General features: G+C 34.0%; 2 protein-coding genes across 5 annotated transcripts in view; one reads left to right on the top strand and one right to left on the bottom strand.

Moving 5' to 3' along the window:
* Nucleotides 1-703: 703 nt before the first annotated feature.
* On the top strand, nt 704-17,670 carry LOC126745042 (MFS-type transporter SLC18B1-like). The gene is made up of 12 exons (XM_050452722.1): nt 704-1,099; nt 8,238-8,469; nt 8,523-8,596; nt 8,647-8,794; nt 8,846-8,914; nt 8,988-9,078; nt 13,070-13,212; nt 13,268-13,461; nt 13,511-13,606; nt 13,664-13,832; nt 13,887-14,117; nt 17,534-17,670. Exons 1-12 carry the CDS (start codon nt 906-908, stop codon nt 17,612-17,614), a joined length of 1,722 nt encoding a protein of 573 aa, XP_050308679.1. The 5' UTR covers nt 704-905; the 3' UTR covers nt 17,615-17,670.
* The window catches only part of LOC126745043 (uncharacterized), a 34,281-nt gene continuing 29,884 nt past the window's right edge, over nt 17,654-22,050 (bottom strand). For all 4 annotated transcript variants that reach the window (XM_050452725.1, XM_050452723.1, XM_050452724.1 and 1 more), the window contains exons 2-3: nt 19,904-20,639; nt 17,654-19,824 (exon numbers count right to left, since the gene is read on the bottom strand). In XM_050452725.1, coding sequence (XP_050308682.1) covers nt 19,430-19,824; nt 19,904-20,636 — 1,128 coding nt within the window. In that variant the 5' untranslated portion in view covers nt 20,637-20,639 and the 3' untranslated portion in view covers nt 17,654-19,429. The remainder of the gene's footprint in view (nt 19,825-19,903; nt 20,640-22,050) is intronic.

The following is a 22,050-nucleotide window of genomic DNA, read 5'->3' as shown; positions in this document are numbered from 1 at the left end:
TCAAGTAGCGCTGATCCTAACCAACCAAAAGCTGATTTATTCTTAGCTTGTACGGCCTGGCAGATCTTGCTGTTTTTGGCCTTATCGAAGGCTTCTTTAACGCCAAAGAAGAGTGCTAGCATAGAAGTATGCGCAAGCTCCTTATCGTTCTCTCTACTTTTTCAATTACGGTGTGCCCTTTCGTGTACGCATGTAGACACCTATGAAGTGATTACCCTTTAAAATTACCTCAATTTAATGCGTGTTAATCACCCTTTCTAAGGTTCGCATTAGATTTCTTACCAGTTTCAAATAATTTTTGGTTACATTCTTAAGAGGTTAATTTCTATCTTCTAAAAAAGTGTCCGAAAAAAACCGTCATATAATATAAACTCTTTTATTTTTTATGACTTATATCTGACCTGTATCACTTGCTTTAGTTTGGTGTATGATGACACCCCCTGTATAATGTCAATATTATACTTACAACAATACTGAATAAACGTAGTAAAATTCCACAAAGTTCAAGTTTTTCAATGTCTGATGAATAAAGTCTTGTGAAAGGTATTAGCCTGCGCTATCGTTGTTCAAACCGCAATGCTTTAACAACAAAATGTTAAATTCTAATCAAATCAAAGTCAAGTAGTTTTTATCATTTGAAGAGCAGATAATAAGATTTTTTTATTTTGATAAAGTTTAAACATTACGTTATCATATCTGGCGGCGTATTGTTGCATATTTTCCTTATAAGATACAGTTATTGATATCCACATTAACAAAACGTTAAATCGTATTTCATATACACGTGATTTTTTTTCTTTAAATAAGTGCTATTACGGTGTAATTGATGAAAAACTAGCAAAGTGAACCTTTATCGCTAATTTTGTTAAAGGGGTGCAGAAAAGTTTTCTGTTGTTCGTTAAACAATGGATAAAAACAACCAACATAACTCTCCGGATACCTCGGAGTCTAATTTTACAAAAAGCGCAGATAGTTTCTCCACAAATTCTGGAAATTTCGAAAATGGGGCATTTTCTAAATGCAGGAGGACCAAATCGATGTCAAATGTAGATTGTTATTCTCCAACGGAAATTAGGCGAATCAAGGAACGATTATTAAGGTATGTGTTATTCTCATGATCATTTTTTTTTAATAGATGTAAAGAAGATCTTTAAATTAATAACAAAATGTTCTATGACTTATATTTAATCGCTACTTATTGTTTTAAGAACCTAAAACATGCATTACTAAAATATACCAACGTATATATCAAACTAAACTACCATTTGTAAGACTTGAAAAAAATCTGCTTTGCAAGGTCATATTAAATCTCATTGGGTTTCAATTTTTTTTATAAATAAGATATGTCATTAAATTAATTTGTTGAAATTTATGTCTCAAACTATAGGACATTATTCGGTAAAAGGCAAAAAAAATTAAAAGAACAGAAGAAGTTGTTGCAGCTGCCTGGCTTAGAAATTTTTTAAATATAATAAAATAGTTTTGTGTTTCGAGCAATTAGTGTATTAACACAAGTAAACCGAACAATTAAATCGAATATTTGCGTAGGTAAAGAATAACTAAAATTATCCTCCACTAGTAGAAATTTTTAATAAAAGTTCAAAGTATTAATAAAAGGGTAGTATTTAATCGAACATCAGTTTTTATACTTTTTAGCACGTTTAAAAACTGGGTGGAGCAATTAAAATACTTATTGAGCCTCTAATCTTTAGCATCTAATAAAGTTAATATTGTCAACGGTTTTATACTAATCTGGCTAGCTATTTAAATATTAAAGCTTCTAAAAACTGTTTGAACTTCATACTTTATAATATGACAAAAGCTAGTGAGCATAAAATAAAACAAAAAAAGGCATCACAAATATACTTTATTGTCTTCTACTTATAAAACAAAAAGAACAAAAAATGCCATTTTTAAAACAGTATTTGAACCACAAAACAAAAAAGAGTGAACATTAAAAACATCACTGAATTACCAAAACAGGTTTGGATTTTGATGGACGTCCACGCTTTCTTTTTTGTCCAATATGGATATTTTTTGCCTCTACAGGCGGAACTGTATATTTTAATCTAATTGCTAGGCCCAGAAGATGTTTGCACATATACATCTTAAAGAACTGTGGACAATTGCAGCTACCATTCATCCAATCATCTTTTTCTTTGGGAATTGTTACTCTCCAACTGGAAAAAAAAATTCTTTGAATTCAACAAAAGTTTCCCAAGGTTTTTCAGCCTGAACATCCAAAACTTGACCTCCTGGTTCTATATAGACATTGTTCTTCATGTCAGCATCTAACACCTTTATTTTTTTTTGTCTAATTTTGCCCATTGATATGCTTTTGTCCAATCAGGAAGTTTAATAATCGGAGTAATTGAAAAGGACTCCTCTGTAGTTTTGCAGGACCATTCGTTAACCATCTCCGATGCGATAACCAGAAAACGAGACAAAGGAAATCTTTCGCGTAATGTATTGCTATCTTTTATGGTTCTATTAAACGATTCCAGTGCGTTTTTTGTGGCTGCTGATCCTGGGGCAGCACCGAGGTACCAATTGCGATTTTGAGTTAACCACTCTTCTTTGAAGTATTTAATAAAATTAGTTTGACTTTTCCATTTCCTCATAAAAAGCTGTAAGAAATAACAGACTGTAAAGCATCAATGTATTGTAATATATTCTTTCGGGCGTTTTTGTCTGAGACAGTTTGTTCAACCCTGGTTTGCATTTTTGTTTTTGCATGTGCCTAACACATTCTCACAATGGGTTCAGGACCAAAGACTTCTGTAAAAGCATTTTGGATGCTCTTTGCGGCATCACAAACTAATACCGACGGTTGTAGAGAATGTCCGTATACAAACAAAATCTGTTCTTTCAAACTATTAAATAACATGGCAAAATCTTCCTGACGCTCGTTTGTCGAAACTCCTAGACATATCGGATGAAATTTTCTATGTTTATCTGTAGTTCCTACAACTAATACCGGGAACCCTTGCCAAATCAACTTGTATGTCGCATCAGCATGGATAATATTTGCATGGTGTTCTGCTAACCCCAGTAAATGTTTTGTAGACAATGCAAAGCGAAAGGACATTGGTTTATCCTCGAATATATAATAAGAAAGTACAAACACTTGGTGTATGTCCTCGGGAACTGCTGTATGATTTAATATCCATCTTAAAATGCAAAATCCATCTTGAAATACAAATTCCAGAAGGAATTTGTATTTCATTCTCCTTTTGAATATGGTTATCAGAACTATTCCCGGGTAAAACAGTATCGAGTTTCATAATTATTTAATGTTTAAAACGAATAAAACGGTGCATAAAACAACTGTTTATACTACTGAAATATTATATACACCATAACCAATAAACGTATATGGGAATCCCAAACGCAGTTAACTGTCGCTCCAGTATAAACGCACTTTGCCGTTGCCGGATTTTTTTGTAATTCATTAACGAAAGCTGTTGCCGAATGTGAAATAAAACTTTTAAGAAGAAAAATTGATGATTATATAATATTTTAGTTGAAATGAATTTAAAAATTAGAAGCTCATTTAGATTTTTTGTAAGCTTTGTGTATTTTTTGGTGCCTGCTTTTGTTGGCAGATTAAAAATATAATGATGCCTTAAGTGTTCACCGATAAATTTATTTGATATACAGAAATATAAAAGTTGCCATGTTAGTTAAAATAGTTACCGCATTTTGTTGCACATTCATAATATTTGATGCTCATTTAAAAATTTCCCTTAATAAAATTTATCCAAACTTCTAAAGGGCATCACTTCGGTAAATAACTTAATCTTAACACAATCGCGGACAGTGCCAACTCAAAAGTGGTCCAAAAATCTGTTTTTTTGGCGTAGCTTAGTCCGTTCTGGTAAGAATTTAAAGAAATATTCAAAAATAAGTCACTTTTTTGTGTATTTTCTTCTAGAAATAGAAGACGGTTATAACAGGTCTGTCCCACCAGACCCATTTTTTTGGTCTCGTGAGACAGACCTGTTCACCGTCACAATAAAAAAGGCGGAAAAATTAATTTCAAGACAGTGTTGAACATAAACACGTTTATTGGCCTAATTAATAACAGATCTAAATAAAAAACAACATTTCAAAATTCTTTGGTAAATGAAACTAAAGCACAAAATTCTTGGGTAAAGTATACCAGAAAATATTAGAGTCTGTCACAATACGCATGGCCGCTGTAGTAGGGCTCTCCGTGAACATGTTAACTTTTCGTGCTATCCTGTATACAACAACTTCGCGAAAAATCTTATTTTCTAGTATTTTTGCAACAAAAGAGTGTCACATACACTTGTTAGAAGTGTCTAAACTTAACAGTTGTCGAGATATTTGTTTGTCAAAGTTTCAATGCATTAATTGAACCATGATAAAACATTTTTTTAACATCAACTTGCTTTGAATAATATCTAAAGTAGTGTTGCAATGGTTTCTTTAATTTTTTCGATAATGCGCTTTTCAATAAAATAATTTCGCTTTTTTATTATTTTTTTTATTTTAGTTTTGATTAACACTACTTAGCTCTGTATGTCTTTTTAAATAATTTACCCTTCAATAAATGAAAAACTGAATTCACCTTAAAAAAATGCAATTTGTAAATAACATAGGTATACCTTTTTAGAGTATTATTAATCGAAAAGATGAGATTTTCATGAGAAACTCATATACACTGAGGCACAAAAAAGTTGTACACGTTTTTATCACCTTAGAGTGTTGCTGAGAGCGCCCTCTAGAATTTAAGACACACAAAACTTTCAACGATTCAATTCGAATTTCTCGCCTCAAAAAAACCCCTACTACCAAATTTTGTGCTGATATACTTTTTTTCGAAGGACTTAAAAATATACTTAATAAATAAAATTATTTTCAACATACACTAAAAGGATATGGTAAAAGTTGACATGTATCGGTGTATATTAAAAATAATTAACATCATTTGCTCATATGCTTTGGTCAATTTCATCTTGTTGGTCGTTTTGATTTTCTGCAGGACTAAAATCTGTGATAATTGAGAATAAAAGATTACATAGACCGTAAATCAATACCAAATTGTATTATGATTATAGGAATTTCTGTAATGTTAGAGCCCAATGTAAATCATTGAAAAGGCAGTGTTATGATGACTATATTTATAGAACAGAATTTTCCCTAGATTCGTTTTCCCTAGTTCTTAGGTTAGTAAACCTAAAGAAGGGGCGCTGGAGGTTCTACAGGTGAGGCCATTGCTGACTTGTTTGTAGATTATTTTTCCGAAATGTATGCCAAAAATCACTCATTATCCTTGATGATTTGTCTTTTAATATTATTCACAAATCCAATCTAAAAATCTGATATTCAGGGTGAATCATTATTATTGCATGAAAATTTATTAAAATCGTATTCATTGAGCCAAAATGTTAAAAAAACTTCCTATATACCTATGTCTGAGATAAGACATTAAATTATCGAGTTTGGTTATGAGCAAGACCCCTGGATCAGATGGTCTTCCACCAATTTTCCTTAAAAAGTGCAGTTTTTTAATAGCCACGCCTCTTTTTAGTATTTTCAAATGATCCTCTAGAGAATTTCCTGAATACTGGAAGACACATTGCAAAAAGAGATAAAATCTCACAAGTCAACAACTATTAACCACTAAGTAAAACCATCTGAAAAATGTTTTAAATTGAATATCCTATTATTGTTGACTTCCTGACTGACTGACTGAGTCCTTGAGGAAGAGGTACATGCTTTATACACTGGCTTCACTAAGTCCTGTGGGATGTTATGTAACATGATGTTATGTTACCTAAATAATCGAACACGCATCATCAAAGCGCTTGGTTATGAGTCACATGAAATTTGGATATTGTCTGGTGTTTCACAGGAGTCTCTCTTGGGGCCTCCGTTGTTTAGCCTTTATGTAAATGATATCTCGAAGTGCTTTCAGCATAGCTCTATTCTCCTCTTTGCTGACGATTTAAAAATTTTTCGTAGAGTTTGATCCACACATGACTGCTTTAAGCTTTAGTCAGATTGAGTAAGACTTAATAAGTGGTGCTCTAAAAATGGTATGCACTTATAAAAAAATGTTATTTAATTCGCTTTAATAAATGTAAGGTACCTTGAAATTACGCTTTCTTCATAGGTGATATTATGCTGGAATCTATTGATCAATCTAGGGATCTGATTTACTTGACAGCGGTCTGAGGTTCATCTATATATATAAAAGAGTTTGTCCTGACTGACTGACTCATCATCGCAGAACCCAAACTACAATAGCTAGAAACGTAAAATTTTGCCAACGAGTTCCTTTTATAATGTAGGCACCGGATAAGAACGGATTTTTCGAAATTCCACTGATAAGGGTTAAAAAATGGGAAAATTGTTACCCGTGACCTCGAGAACTAAGGGGGCGTGGCTTCGGAGTTTAAACGGAGACTGCCCGCACCAACGAGTCGCAGGCATCAACTTAAGAAAAAAAATTAGCTGCAACAATGTTTTTTTATAATGTAAGCCCCGGATACGAACGAACTTTTTGAAATTCCACCGATAAGGGGTGTTACCAATATGATAAATATCGCATAGCGGCATAAAACTGATTAATAAATACGATTGAAAAAGTGCCTCTGTATTATTTATATTTTGGTAGACATAACAACAAGGCGGGTCCATGCGAGACTGATACCCGAGAGGTGACTCGACTCAGTCCTACCGCGCGCTCTGCATTTAACGAATCATTTTTAAGATTATTTGTGTCTTGGTTTTATAATAATTAAATCGCGCTCCTTGGCCTTAAGAAAAACGGCGTGACAATTGTGGGTTGCATGTACTATCAATGAGGCGAGGCTTCGGACTTTATTTTTGTGTATTGTGGGTTGCATGTACAATCATTGAGCCGTGGCTTCGGATTTTATTTTTGTGTATTGTGGGTTGCATTTACTATTATTGGAGGCCTTCTTCGACTTTTCTTTTATTTTCACGCGAGCAACGCCGCGGGCATTCAGCTAGTTCCACAAGTCTCGAAACTCGACGCAAAGATAAAGACTTAAACCAGACAAACTGGGCAGGCAGTCTCATTCTACTGTTCTAAATACCACACAAATTATGGTTACAATAGCTTTGTTCGCGGTAACAGTTCTGAATGCATCCCGGATCAGTCAGGAACTCTTCACCTTTTCAGGATATCTTATGCGTGATTCATAACCGGTTCGGAATTTATTTCAACCTCGAGCGATGTTTGATTGTTTCGTTTAGGAAGGACTTTTTTATTTTAAACAGTAAGAGTTTAAAAAAAGAAATGGCTAAAAAATTTCCAAGAGTCTCCTTTCTGTTCTTTATAATATGAGGTTGCAGCAAATGGTCCACCAGCTCATTCCTCAGTGCTTAGCTTATATGAAAATGTTAAAAATACAGTTATCATAAGATTTTAGGACAATCAAAGGATCCAACATTTTTGGGAACATCGGTAATTTGTAAGAGATTTCTAAGAGAAGTCCTCATCACTGGAACTCAAATGATCAGACATGGTTTTATCATGGAAAACTACTCTGAATTAAAATCGATTTAATTAAACAGGAATTGCTATTTAGGTAACAAACAACCCATAAAACTAATAAAAAACAAAACAAGCAAATATTGTTTGTAATAATAACTATTAGTGGTATTAAATTTAAAAATAAAATGAAATAAGCTCCACTTATTAGAAAATAAACACAAAAAGAGTAAATAGTCGACATACATCAAATACGTCAATAAAAATCTACTGCGCAAGTCCAGAACTCAAAATACTAATGAGAGTCCAAGGATTGATTGAACTAGTTACAGATTAATCCAGAACAAGTAACAAAACATCCGCAAACAGGATTTCGAACTAAAGTTTAAGACTGGTCATCGCGAACGCTCTTTTTAACAATGCGCATGCGAAGTAATTCTGAACTTATCCAGGACTGTCACCGCGAACAGCTAATTCCTTTCTAGCAAAAACTATTAGGTTCGAACAATCAGCATTCTCATACTGTGGACAGCTTTGCGACTCGGGCAGGAAAGGAGGTTCAAAAAAAGTTTCAATTATTTTATTTTTTCATTTTTATTAAGTAAATATTTAGTAATGTGATATTTTAATTATTGGTTATGTTTAAAGCATCTTAAGAGCACTGTCGACTTTCAGACTAACATATATAAAGTTTGTAACACGTATAAAGTTTGCAAAACTGCTATACTTATATAATTTCGTTTTTTAGGACTAACTCTCACCTCCAACCCTCAGCGATTCGAAGTTTTACAGGAGTTCAAAAGATGACCTTAGCGATGCTTTCATTGGTAGATTTTTTCTGTTTTTGTTCGATGTCAATTATGGCGCCATTTTTTCCAAAAGAAGCAGCGGAAAAAGGGTTAAGCGATACCGTGTCTGGCATAGTGTTTAGTTTTTATGCCCTCGTGATGTTTGTTTCATCACCCGTGTTTGGAAAAATCGTAAGGATTATGATATATAAGGTTAAATACTTACTAGAAAGTTTTATTTACAGCTTCCCAAATTTGGAGCAAAATTCGTGTTTTTATTTGGAATGTTTGTGGCGGGAGCCTGCAATCTCCTCTTCGGGTAAGTCACGATTTAGAAAAATGTTCTTGTCTGGAGACTATATTTTTTAGTATGTTAGAGTACGTTACAGACTATACCCTATTTACGACTTTATGCTTAATTATTAGAGGATTTGAGGCTTTAGGCTCGAGCGCTTTTTCAACGGCTAGTTATGTGTTTGTTGTCAACACCTTTCCAAATAATATTGGTGCCGTTATTGTAAGTAATTTCCATTATATTATAGCATTTCACTTTTCATGTCTTGCCTAGGGCATTCTGGAGACTTTTGTAGGACTGGGGATGAGTACTGGACCAGTTCTGGGTGGCTTTCTCTATTCGGTATGTAAATACATTCACTTATTTATAACTTGCTGTGAAGTTATGTTTTAATAATGTACACTTTTCTAGGTAGCTCGGTGGTTTTGACTTACCATTCTTTGTTCTTGGAGTGAGTATGATCGCAATTATACCGCTTAACATGTGGCTTTTACCTAAAGTTGAAGGTATGTAAAGAGCAAATTAAACAATAATTAAATCATGCATCTTTTGGTTGTCAAAAATATACCTACTGTGTGGCGTATCGAGAACAGTCCGAAGTTACTGCTTTGTGCTTTGTATTTAAAATTTTTGAAGACATCCTGGAACATGCATGCATCTTTTATTTAAAACGCTGTTCGAAAGAATTTATTTATGGATTGGATTTAAGTTTTTATGTATTTAAGTACTACCATGATTTCAAATGTTCAAATTGAAGATAGATAAATCGGGTGATTCCGTGACCCATTCGATAGCAATTTTTGAAACTATTGTTGGCGTTTTGCTAAAATATACAATTTTCTTTTTGGAGAATTTGGTCGTTGTCCATAATTTCGATTAACGATAAGCGCCAATAAGAAAAAGGACCCAGCATAGAGAATCAGTATGCTCCGGTGTTTGGTGTATGCTTGTGTCTTTATAGTACTTACTCTGGAGTACTCTCTCTGGGATGCTATGCTGAAGTATTTGGCACTGGGCTTTTTTAAACGATGAGTTATAAAAAAAGTGGGTTAGAGGGAAAAAAGGAGAGCTGCAAAAGTGATTTCTTGGACGTAGGGAAGAATGGATGATATTGAACATTTCGATTAAAACATTAGACGGTTTGGCGCTGGTTTCTTCTGAGAAGCATTAATTTGTTGCTTGTTGATTTTTTTGTCGTGAAGTGAGCGTAAGATTTTGAGGTACCCTCTATCCTAAAGAATTTACTGGTTAGTTTCCTCTATAATTTAGGGAGGTATTAGTGGATTTCGGACATTATTAAGAGTATGAATGTCTACTTTGGTCATATTTGGGGGTTGCGAACTAATTTTGAAAATATTGTTCGTATATTCGACTGACAACTGAATATTGTTTATTGTTAAGAGTCGTAAGGAACCCCAATGCTGGTCTCGTTTATGAGAAATTAGCATTCCTAAGATGTTGACATCCTATAGTTTGTAACTGAATAAGAAAGGCTTTTTTAATGTTTCTATCGGGCTTTTTTGTCTAAACGTCAAATATATTTAGTTTCCTATTCTCAGGAGGGATGGAAGTAGAGTACGCAAGGCTTGGCTTCTTGATTGCCGCTGCGCTTTTTTTAAATCTCTTTTTAAGAGGAAACCCTTTTTGATGATTGGTTGGGTTTTTGTTGTTGGCGTTCGATGTCAGGCAATTTATATCTACCTCTGAAGTTAAACTACTAGAATCGAACTAAGCCGAATTGCGTGTTTTACGTATGGTATTCTATGTATCCACGAACTTATGAATATTGCTGGACTGCTAATGCAGATGGCCACGGTACCCAAAAATGACCACTGCATGGTGAAAATTTTTAGTGTTGCCAACACAAAATACATTAAATAACGGTAATGAAGTTGACGACGCTGACGTTTGACGTGTGAGTATAGCGGATTGCCTAGTTTTTGGCTTTATAAGATTCAAGATTATCAGAATGATAAAATTATATAGTGATGCCACGAAACTTGTTTTTTAAAAAAACTTTATTCAAATCGAAAACGACTAATCTAGTACAGAGTTAATTCAGAAATGACTTTTTAAAACAATTAATATAAAAAGGTTAAATCGGGTAAAATGCTAAAATGTTAAAAATAAAATAATGATGTGGTAATATAATATGATTACTATTTAGATTTATAAAGAATATGATATATAACTCCTCCCCTCTTAGAATGAAGCATCCTCTGGAAGGTTTACTCTCGGACATCTTGGTTGGAGAGGAACATCCTGAAAGGAAGGATCTTCGTCCTTGGTTTTGGACCAGTTTCTGTACACCTTTCTTTTCTTTATGTGGAAAAGCAATACTGCCACTAGTAGGCCTATATACAGGGTGATTGTCCATAGGCTTGGGATGTAATATTTGCTTGAATATGAGGTTTCTTCCACTGGGATTATTGGATTAAGCATTGGCGTATCCAGATGCAAGTTTTTTAGTTGAATGTGAAATTTCGGGAGATTTTCTGGGTTTGAACTCTAAGTTCGGGGCGTCGAGGACTAGAGGGCTACCGTAGCTTTTTTCTTGAAAAATTAGCATTTGTTTTCTGTAGAAAATTTTGCAAAATCCCTCCTTAATTAGAAAGACTCCTTTAAGATTCTTCATGGGCGTTTGAGTTTTGCATTGAACTTCGAGGTTTTCAGGTCCGAGGAAAACTGCCAAAAATTGGTTTAATTTTGGAATCATTTCTATATGATTCTCTGGGATCTGAAGTTTATGAAAACGACATGATTGTGTTGTTTGTTTAACTAAAATATTGATTTCACAAGGTACATGAGACGTGGATTGCATCGCTTTTGGACAATTGTACGGTCTACCTTCGACACATTTATCATTCAGAGGTCTAATCTGTTCATCATTTTCGGATTTCAGAAGATATTTAATTTTTGGACTTATTAAAAGAAAATCTGAATTATGTGAGTTGGAATAGGAAGTAAATAATAGAGTTTAAAATCATTTGTGTGTTCCATTGGAAGTGATAAAAAATATATTATATTGTTAAGATTAATTTGACAAGAAATTTTTATGGTATTTTCAAAGTTTAGCATATTTTCGGGTTTCACGTCGAAAAGGAGTTGATTTTGTATTTTATCCTACCGACTGCGCCGCGCCAATTATACAGTGATGCCACGAAACTTGTTTTTTAAAAAAACTTTATTCAAATAGAAAACGACTAATCTAGTCAGAGTTAATTCAGAACTGACTTTTTAAAACAATTAATATAAAAAGGTTTAATCGGGTAAAATGCTGAAATGTTAAATATAAAATAATGATGTGGTAATATAATATGATTACTATTTAGATTTATAAAGAATATGATATATAACTTGCATCTATTCCAAGTTGATTGAAACGTTTTGTCTCATTTTAGGTGAGGATTATTTTCTTTCATAAATTTTAACAAAATTCTTAAAGAAGTACTAGAAAAATCACATATCTAACGCAACTATCTTAAATTCTTACCTATAGGTAACTTTCTATTTTGTATTTTTGTAAACATAACCTCTCAAAAACTTTAATTGTTTTGTTTCCCTACAGTTGGCACACCTAAAATTTGTCAGAGTGACCAACATCGAAAGGACACAATCACGCAAAATGGCGGCCTCCTAGTAGTGGTCATTTACTTTTGCTGCTGCCGGGAGTGAGTTGACAGTTCAGTGAAGTAAAGTTCGGAATATTGGCGCCAGATTTAAATCAGACATAAATAGATGTTAATAAATCCAGTAAAAATAAATATTTCCAGTAGTCGTGAGTGTTAAGAATTTAAGAATTAAATTAGTTAACTATTTTATCGGGTAATTAGTAGCAAGAGGTTTTTGTGTGATGATTTTGGTTAATGATATAATGCGTTGACCGTCTTTAAACATTCTTTCTCTTGTAGCTATGTAGTTTTTTAAACTCTCGCTTTTAAAACATTTATTACATCTTCCAAGCTGTTGCAAAAACTGATTTTTGACATTTAATCTAAATAATTTTTGTTGCTTGCAAATTGTTTGCTTCTTGTAAATTTCTAATGTTAAAACTTCACACTTAGAATTAGTCTTATTTCTTTCTTTGGATTATGGAAACATTTTGGATAATATCTGGACGAGTTAAAGCAAATATTTAAAAACCATATTTACAGTAACATATTCCAGAAAAACGCAATTTTGTTATTTGCTTACCTATTTTTTATCTCTGCAGGACTCAGTTTCAGGATTGTAGTTTCTTCCAGGTAACTGACATTATTTTGTTTGTAGATTTGTCTTTAATCTCTGATATACGTCTGGAAAAATGTTTTTGTCCAAAGTTCTTAATTTTATAATTTCTTTCCTTTAAATTAAGAAAATGTAGATTTCTTTTAGGTAAGATAAAATTCTGACAAGATAGCTGTTACGCAAACTTTTTCAGACAGTGAATATTTTTTCAATTTTTGAAATCATATGACCTCTATACAATTTGTTCTTTAAAAACATGTGTATTTCTAGATGTGGAGAATATAACAAGCAAGAAGACGACGGTATTCAAACTAATAAAGGTTCCAGCCGTCTTTGTTACTGGCTTAGTTGTGGTAGTAGTCTCCAGCAGTTGGGCCTTTCTGGATCCAACTCTAGAACCTCATTTGAGACAGGTAACAATTTTTTGTTTTTTTTTTTATTTATAAGCATAATAATTTTTTGTCATAGTTCCATCTATCACCGGAAAAAATCGGTTTAATTTTCCTGCTATTTTCCGGACTGTATGGCTTGTCCAGTCCGGCGTGGGGTTGGCTAGCTGACAAAATCAATAATCATTGGTCCATGATGGTCATGGGACTGATTTTGTCTACTATAGGTTTGCTTCTTTTAGGACCTTGTCCTTATATTCCAGGCCTTAAAAGGTAGCGGTATGGATTGTCAAGTAAAATTTAAATGACTTCCCAATTTTAGCTCGCTTTGGCTAAATTTGTTTGCTCTATCAATACTAGGGGTGTCAGTAGCATTAGCTTTAATGCCAACCTTCCAAGGAGTTCTAAATAGTGCAATGTAAGTGAATCCCATATTTTAGGAATTCTTTATTTTTCCTAAATGTTTACATTTTAGTCATGGCGGTTGCAGCGATACCATAATGACGTACAGTGTAGTCGCTGGTATCTGGTCTAGTATGTACTCTCTCGGAGAAGTTCTAGGGCCTGCGCTAGGAGGGCTTTTGCTCCAATACTATGGATTTCCTATGTCAGCTACTGTTATGGCTGCGGCAACATTTTTAACTGTAATGTTTCAAAATTATTATCCATCTCCTTCAATCAACGAAACTATATTTTAGGCGATAATGGCATTCTTCTTCTTCTTATGTAAATCGACGTGGCACGACACTGGTATGTCTGAAACGCCATCTGGAAACAGCGACACGAGCGACACCTGGCGGTTAAGTGTGAGTAGCGAAACTAGCAACGATTCCACCCCACTCCTAATGTCGCAGATAGGCAGCAGTTACCGTTCGTATACGGAAGAAAAGGTGCAGTACTTTGAAAAGAGTCGCAGAGAAGAAAATGAGGTAAGCATGTAAAGAATCATAAGATTTTAAATTTTTTTTGGAATTTGATTTAAAGAATGATTTTTTCAGGAAGAATAACTATTTTAATCTTCTAGTGAAGAAGTAATCATTCAGATGGTAACATTTTATTAGTACTCTTTCATAAACCAAAAATGTAGGCACTCTTTTTACCTATAAAGCAACATCTTCACGTTTTCCATTAAATATAACTAATTTTTATCCATACAGTAGTTTAGGTTCAATCAGGTTGGGGTAGAAGGACTGAAAGGAGTATTTTATTGTATATAAATCTTCATAGGATATTAAGCATACAAAATTGTTGCGCCATTCTCCGGTATTCTTCATCCTCTTATGCGATGCCCTTTCAATCCAGACTAGGAAAGGTAGCACAAGAAGAATGTTTAAAGATGCTGCAAGTGTTCTCATGGTTTCAGTAATTCCCAAATAGACCAGTTTTTGCAGTTTAGCCATTTTTGGGGCGTTGGTGACCTTTAACACCGCTGCCCACCATACCACGCATCCGTATGAGACGTCGGTCGTATGACTGCAGTATAAAGCCACGGAGAACATACGGTTTTAGATCATCTTGTACCTATTATTGTTCGCCATAATTGCGATATTAGGACTATTGCCTTATTTACGTAAGTATTTGACCTGCTGCTCCAAGCTTAGGCGAGTCTGATACCTAGTGGGAGGTTTAAAACCTGTTAAATTTCGCTTCTTAGTAAAGAGAATGAGCTCAGTTTTCTCTGGGTTGACCGACAGCCATGTCTCCTTGTAAGGAGGTCTTAATACGCTCACAGAGTGTTTTCACGTTTTACGTTTTCACGCATTTACCCATGATCACTAGTACACAGAAACTAGTTCACTGAGACTAAATAGTAGGACTCCTCGTCAAGAATTCTTCAAAAATATAAAATATAAACTTTTCCTTCTTTATAGTCCTATGATTGGATCCTTTGGTGTGACACTCAAATTACGAGACAAGTTCTACCACTAACCAAAACTCATTATTTTTACTCTCGACACGTGTTTCGCTATCGATGTTAGCATCTTCGGGAGCAGATTAAAACTAAGAAAAGAAATTTAAAATAAAAAGAATCTTGGTTAGTGGTAAAACTTTCTCGTAATTTCTTCCTTCTTTACTTTAAGTCCTTCCTTACTCCAAGGCATTTTATTAAAAACTAAATCATAAATTAATATTAGCCATATTAAGATGATTGGTCCTTTTAAAACTTAAAAGGGCAAACCCAATTGGTAAACTCAAATGCTGACATTAACAGCTGCTCATACGGTACTGGTCAGGTTACTGTAAGGGTGGATCTTGGTTCATTCGTCTTCACCGTTCACACTATACGGTATGCCCACATTTTTTGACTTATTTATTTGCAATGTCGGAAGCTGTTAAACACAGATTTTTTTTTAACAATGTATACGCTCCAATTATCTTCAAACCTTATGCACAGTAAAGTTCATCTACGTCGCCAACTCGCAAATTTACATTTCGTTTTCACTTAATAATTGTTGAACGTGCCAATTGTATTTCACCAGTAGTTCTTTTGGAAGTCAAAAGAGTCTATGTGGATTGTACACTGATGTATGTAAAGCATCATAAAAATATTTTAAAAATGCCTGAACGTAATACAGTTACCCCTAGCAAAGGGATCTTACTATCGTCCTACTAAAAAATAATGGCGTAGCAGGTGAGTAGCAGAGCGCACGAAATGCATGTGTGCGCGTTGTCATACTTTGATCGATTCCCCAACCTGTATAATTTAGCATTCTGCCTACAATTTCAAGGTCTTGGAAAATCAAATAATAGTTATAATCAAATAATAATAAATAACGTCGATTGCTGTGGATTCAGGAAACACTACAGCTGCTCTATTGCACGAATTCTCATCTCTAATGGAGAATCCTTAGTTATTACCTTCTTATTATATCGATAAGCAGTCAAGGATTCATCAATGGCCACTACAACTCAGACTTTTTGGATTATCCTTACTGCGGAGTTATGACTCTTCATAGCTCTGTCCTAATTCTTTTTTTTCATATAGGTATATACTTGGACACTAACACTTCCTATCTCTTCGTGGAGCTCTACAAGTTTAGTGTCCATATAGGAGTTTTTTTTCCTACTGGTGGTTAGTACTCTATATGCACTACATTATTCTAAGCTCTTGGTTACCACAATTATCCAATCTTCATCAATACTCTTCAAACTGGGAGAACCTTTCAATGGCCAAGATAACTGAGAACGGGATGATGATACTATAGGTAAATAATCTACAGTTGTCTTTGCAGATGACTGTACGTACAAAATTAAATATTGGTGACAGCATTAAGGGCTTAAGAATAGTATTGTTAATCGGGTGTTATTAAAACAAACAGATTCAATTATATTTTTTCTTTGAAGAACTAAAGGAGATGAAGATAAAGGAGTATCGGGATCTGCAAAATTTCTGAAGTTCACCTGGATCATAATTTACAATGTAAGTGACATAAAGAGTTTTAATTATTCTTCGTAGTCTAGCAAGAAGTCTATTTGATCAAGCACTTAAAATGCATACTTTCCTGTGCTTTCTGATATATGTCTTGAACGTTATTGAGAGTACTACTCTTTGCAAAGAATAACTACAAGGCATTTTATCAGGAATTAGCCATATTAATATGTTTGGAAAAATACTAATTCTTTTTAGAAAAAATTTTAATAAATGAACCCAATTATTGTTAACTCTCCCTTGCGTCATGCGTCGTACCGCAAGTGTCAATCCCGTTTAATTCGTGTTCACAGTTCGCACTATAAGTCTGTCCAAATTTGTTGATATATTATTGCAATGTCGGACAGCCAAAGACATCTCTAATGTTGGTACAATTTCCACGAGCTGAACTTCTTACTCATCACAAAATTTTGTTTCCAATCCATTCATTTTCTTGCTTACTTGTTTTATGGCGCTGCAACGAGGCAATTAGCTAGCACGATTTGGAGACTCAGTAAAACAGTCCTGTTTCCCAAATCGATAACTTGCACAAAATTTTATTCCTAAACGCACGTTACTGCCAACGGCAACGGGTAGGAAAGGGATACAAGGAATTGGAAAGGACAAAGTACTACTACGTGTTGACTGGGTGAAGGATGACGCGGAAGTACTTCATTTTCTTTTTTATTGAAGTGTTTTTTTTAGAATATAACCCTTAAGTATACTGACCTAAGGCGTCAATGCATTTTTATGTTTATGTCAAACAAAATATGTTCTTATTTTAACATATGTAATTGTTACATAGATATAAAAATTGTTACTACCAATAGTTTTGTTATATGGTTAAGATAGGAAGCTTTGTTGAACAATCGTAAATTCATTATTATTGTTTTGTGATTTGTTTTTTTTTACGATTACAAACATTATTTGTTTCAGAGTGGCGAATTAGACTACAATCAGGTAACGGATGTGCGTGGTGTAGTCAGTATTACTTCTAAAGGAGCTTGTGAAGTCTAGCTTAAAGTTTAGGTTTAGGAGCTTTTTGAAGAAATACACTTTTTGTATAAAAAATATTCATATTTTTTTATTTAATACAAACACAAATGATATGCAGAAGCAGTCTTCTCAGTGGTAACAAAAAACGAGTTTGACGTAGTTCTATTGTCAAAGCTCGATAAAACAAAGAAACATTATTCCAAATACAAACTTTATATAAAATATAAATATTAAAATGTATTATAAAACTTTTGAGTTTATGGCGAAAGTTAGAAAAATAAAACCATAGTTTCAGACTCTAATTAAATCATCCTTAAAGCTATATAAGTAGAGCAGGATTGGAAACAGTTTCAAGACCTCTTAAGATAAAAATAGTCAAAAAAAATCAATCCAATTTTGTATTTGCTTAAGCTTTGAATTGCACTCCCAACGTTCTTCGAAATTATAGGGAGAATACGGACAGTCACTTTTCAAGATTAAATGGAAAAATTACAAGCTTGGCAAAACAATTAGATTTAATTTGTTTAGACTCCTCGACTATCGAATAGACAAATTCGTCGCGTGAATTTTGCTGCGTTTTGAACCTGATTCACATGCTGACACTGCTACCAGATTAGTAATATTATAGTTGACGTTTATGATTGTATTTACTTGCGCCATATTTCCATCCATTATGTATCTATTTTATTGACTTCAATAGAGATTTAAGATTAAAAGTTTAAACAATGATCGCCCTCTCTGACTAACAACCTGTGTCCGCTCCTATCTACCGAATCTGGCGATTTGTTCTCACGTCTAAACTATCTGACTTAACCTCAAAATCCCAACTTCATCAAAATCCATATTTTGTTTGTTAGGACTAGCTTTTCACGTCCTGACTTCGCTAACCATTAAGTCTTTCTAACCAAACATTTCAAGAAGCTATACCTCGAATGCCATACTTCCTGAGAATATGAAAATAGATATCGTAATTCGAGGTACAGACCATTACATTCCCCTTGAAGACGTTCAGAACAGACAAGCTTTTCGTATTGGATTACAATCCGCAGGAAGTAACACAGAAAAGAATAAAGCACACATCTTAAAAATGCTAATTCCTGACAAACCAGACCCGCTTTAGGTTCCTCCTACAAAACTGTTTCGCAATTTCCAACTGTGACCAAGTTGGTTAATTTTAAAATTAAAACTAATTAAATTTAAAACCTTAGGCTCAATCCGCGGCAACATAGCAAAGCAACAAACTGATGCAACTCAGTTAAATAAGAAAACACGAAATCCCCCGCAGAACAAAACATCCCCAAGCGGTCTAATATTTTGATCGAAATATTCAACAACTTCCAAGAGTCGGAAAATCATCCCAAAGAATTCAACCCTATTGTTATGTCATTTCTCTTTACTTTTTAAAAATTTAGAAAAATCTCGTCCACCTCATCCTTTACAGAAGAAAAAAGTGCCAAGCATTTCAGCAGAGCATTAGGTACTACTATAAAGAAAAGCACACAAAGAAGGAAAGTAAATAACGAAAAACCAGGTGGAATTTACTTTATACGATTCTCGAGCCCGATAGGAAAGTTTTCTCTACAAGAATTTTTCCTTTTAATTGCATTTGTTCTACTGTTTTTTCAATTGCTTTTTCTTTTTTTGGGTTTTATTATATTTCCTTTAATGCCCTTCACTATTTTACTTTGTATACACACGTGAATGTATTGAATTTTATCCGTCGACAAAAAAAATGGTATTATTTTTCTAACTTTGATCATAAAGCTACGAACTATTATACACCTTAAACCTAACATCAATACTAATAAAAAATAAATAACCTATACAAATTATAAATTAATCAAAAAGATTCCCTGCATTCATTCCCATCTTGATCTCAACCTCAGTATCTTGAAGCAAATATTTCAAGTCAGACTCAAACTTGATAAAAGTCCTTTGTAATATTAAACGGTTTGTTAGATCTGAACCATTCATTATTCTATCAGTAACACTCAAGAAATAGTTCAAATACCTATCACTGAAACCCCAAGTTAATTTTTTTAACGAAGATGATAGATTCTGTATGGCTAACATAACGTCTGATGTAAAGGCTTCTAAGTTAAAGCGGGGAGTATTCAGTACTATAATGAAATGAGTAACGTTTTTACATAATGAAAAACCATTGCGGAAGCCGTCCAGTACGTTGACTTCTATGAGCTCTAAGTGGGTAAAATTTGGTTTGAGGCTGATTTCTGTAAAGTTAAAAGAGAATAATAGAATATCACAATTACATATTGTTACCGATATCTTAAATAAAAGCTAGAGGCTTACCAGTTAAAACTGCTCTACAGTCCCATTTCCGACAATTCTCTAGCCTTAATTTCTTCAACTTGACGAACTTTCTTAAAAGTATATGAAAATTTATTGGTAGTTGCTCTAGATCCAAACCGAAAGACTCTAGTAAATCGTTTTCCTGCATCTTTTGAGTTGCCTCTCTAATCAACTCTCCTGTCGGATCAGTTTTAATGCTCTCAGCTGTCAAACCGAGCAAGTATAAATGTCGGATTTGTCCAAGATTTAAAAGAAGTTCATCCAGATGATCGACTTGCCTATTGCAGTAAAGTTTTAACTCCGTCAGGTGAGCCAATGAGGAAAAAACGCTCAAATCTAGAACATTAAAGGATGCATAGCATTTTGCTTTAAGTGCCTCCAAAGTGGGTAGCTCTCTACTAAGACTATTCAACAAAACAGACGGTGTCTCAGAGATTTCCAATCGCTTGATTTGCATTTCTTTGAGGATATTTGAGTCAAAATCACTCACGTCCAAAGTACAATTAATTAGGCGTAAATTTGTAACTCGATGTTTTTCGCTTAATGCTTTAAACATGTAGTGGACATTAATGTGGGCATTTTCTAAATTAATTGTCTTCCATGATTGAGTATTTTCTATTACAACATTCCATAGTTTACAAACTTGTGCGCATCTGAGTATGTCTGTCAAAGATAAATAACGAAATACTAGGGGCAGTGTATTATGCATCACATAACTTTCTCTAAAATCCATTTCCTGAAAAAAAAAGTGTAATTTAGTCTTAATAAGAAAACTACAATAAAACAACTAGAAGTATAAGTTTAGATAAAACTTATTGGATTAGACTGGTGGTACTATGCGTGTAAATGCTTAGTACCTACGTTTTAATGCTAAAATAAAAAGTTAAATGTTTAAATGCTTTTGGCTACTAAGCACAGCAGCTACCTAAGAATTCTAAATTCCAGACTACCTTTTACTGATGATTTTAAATGTTTTAGGAAAATTAGGATTCTATTAAAAATTATCCAACCCTTTAAAATAATAATTTTTCTAGCAGTTACCTAGTGCGACACATACGTGTAGTTTAACTTACATGTTAGAAAGTCTAAATAAACGTTTCTTTGAACATAACTGGAGATACAAAGACAAAGGGGAGTACAAGAACAAAAGGATTTGGTTATACATATTTAAGTTTTGACAGTCTACAACCTAAAATAAGAAATCTCAAAAAGTTGTTGGTTTTTTCAGTCCATTCCAGATATATTCCAATTCCAGATAATGATTTTCTGTACCACATTTTATACTACATAGAATGAATAAAAATAGATAAAGTTATAACAAAAAAAAAACTCAACTGACGAATTTTAGCTAGGCAATTAAAATTATCATAAAATATTTCGTCGCCTCAATGCAGAACTGTTGTAAGTCCAAATTTTGAGAAAATGCCTTTATTACATTACATAATAGCTTGAAGCCATATTTATTGGATGCAGAAGTATTGTAAGTCCACGCGCAGCATTCCCCCCTCCGCTCGATTTTTGATATTTTTGGTGTAATAGCCCAAGGCGCGTCAGCCTGGTGCAGAAAAATCCATCGCCGAAAAAAAATAGAGAACAAGCAAGGAATGGACGTGTCCGATGGATACTCAACGGATAGATCCACCAAAAGCGAAGACTACAAGAGAACGACAAGCAGACACGAGAGAGAGCGGGGTAAGACTTCGGACGACTCCTCTAAGTTCCTTAAACCCCGTACCAAATCCCGTACTGATCCCAGACTAGCAAAATCACTTAAAACCACTCCAAACCCCGACCTGGGAGCTGGCAAAGCGCCACCCCAGAGTGCGGAAATTAGGCAAAGCGAGGAAAGAGTACGCAAACTCGAGGAGAAAATTCGGGAACGAGATTTGCAAATTGAGATAAACGCAAAAGAAATGTATGAGATTAAACTTAGAAACTCTCAGATCATCGAGAGAGTACAATTGTTTGAACAAAAAATAAATAAGTTAATCTCTGAAAACCAATCTCTCAATGGGCAGATCTCGGACTTGAAATGTAAACTCGGGGAGGTGTTGACTCAAAACGAAACCCTTACCATCAAAAACTCCGAACTCACAGAAAAACTGACGGCACAGGGGGGTCTGGCTAGTGATGGAAATCAAAAGGAA

The sequence above is a fragment of the Anthonomus grandis genome, chromosome 15, assembly GCF_022605725.1.
Source record: "Anthonomus grandis grandis chromosome 15, icAntGran1.3, whole genome shotgun sequence".
Classification (NCBI taxonomy): domain Eukaryota; kingdom Metazoa; phylum Arthropoda; class Insecta; order Coleoptera; family Curculionidae; genus Anthonomus; species Anthonomus grandis.
The sequence above is the reverse complement of the archived record's forward strand: the minus strand, read 5'-3'. Positions and strand labels throughout refer to the sequence as shown.

Excerpts from the sequence above, each read along its gene's own strand:
- LOC126745042 (XM_050452722.1), top strand. The coding sequence starts at position 906 with ATGGATAAAAACAACCAACATAACTCTCCGGATACCTCGGAGTCTAAT. Across the intron at positions 8,795-8,845 it reads ATAATATTGGTGCCGTTATT|GGCATTCTGGAGACTTTTGT; the intron begins GTAAGTAATTTC and ends TGTCTTGCCTAG. Across the intron at positions 8,915-8,987 it reads TGGGTGGCTTTCTCTATTCG|CTCGGTGGTTTTGACTTACC; the intron begins GTATGTAAATAC and ends TTTTCTAGGTAG.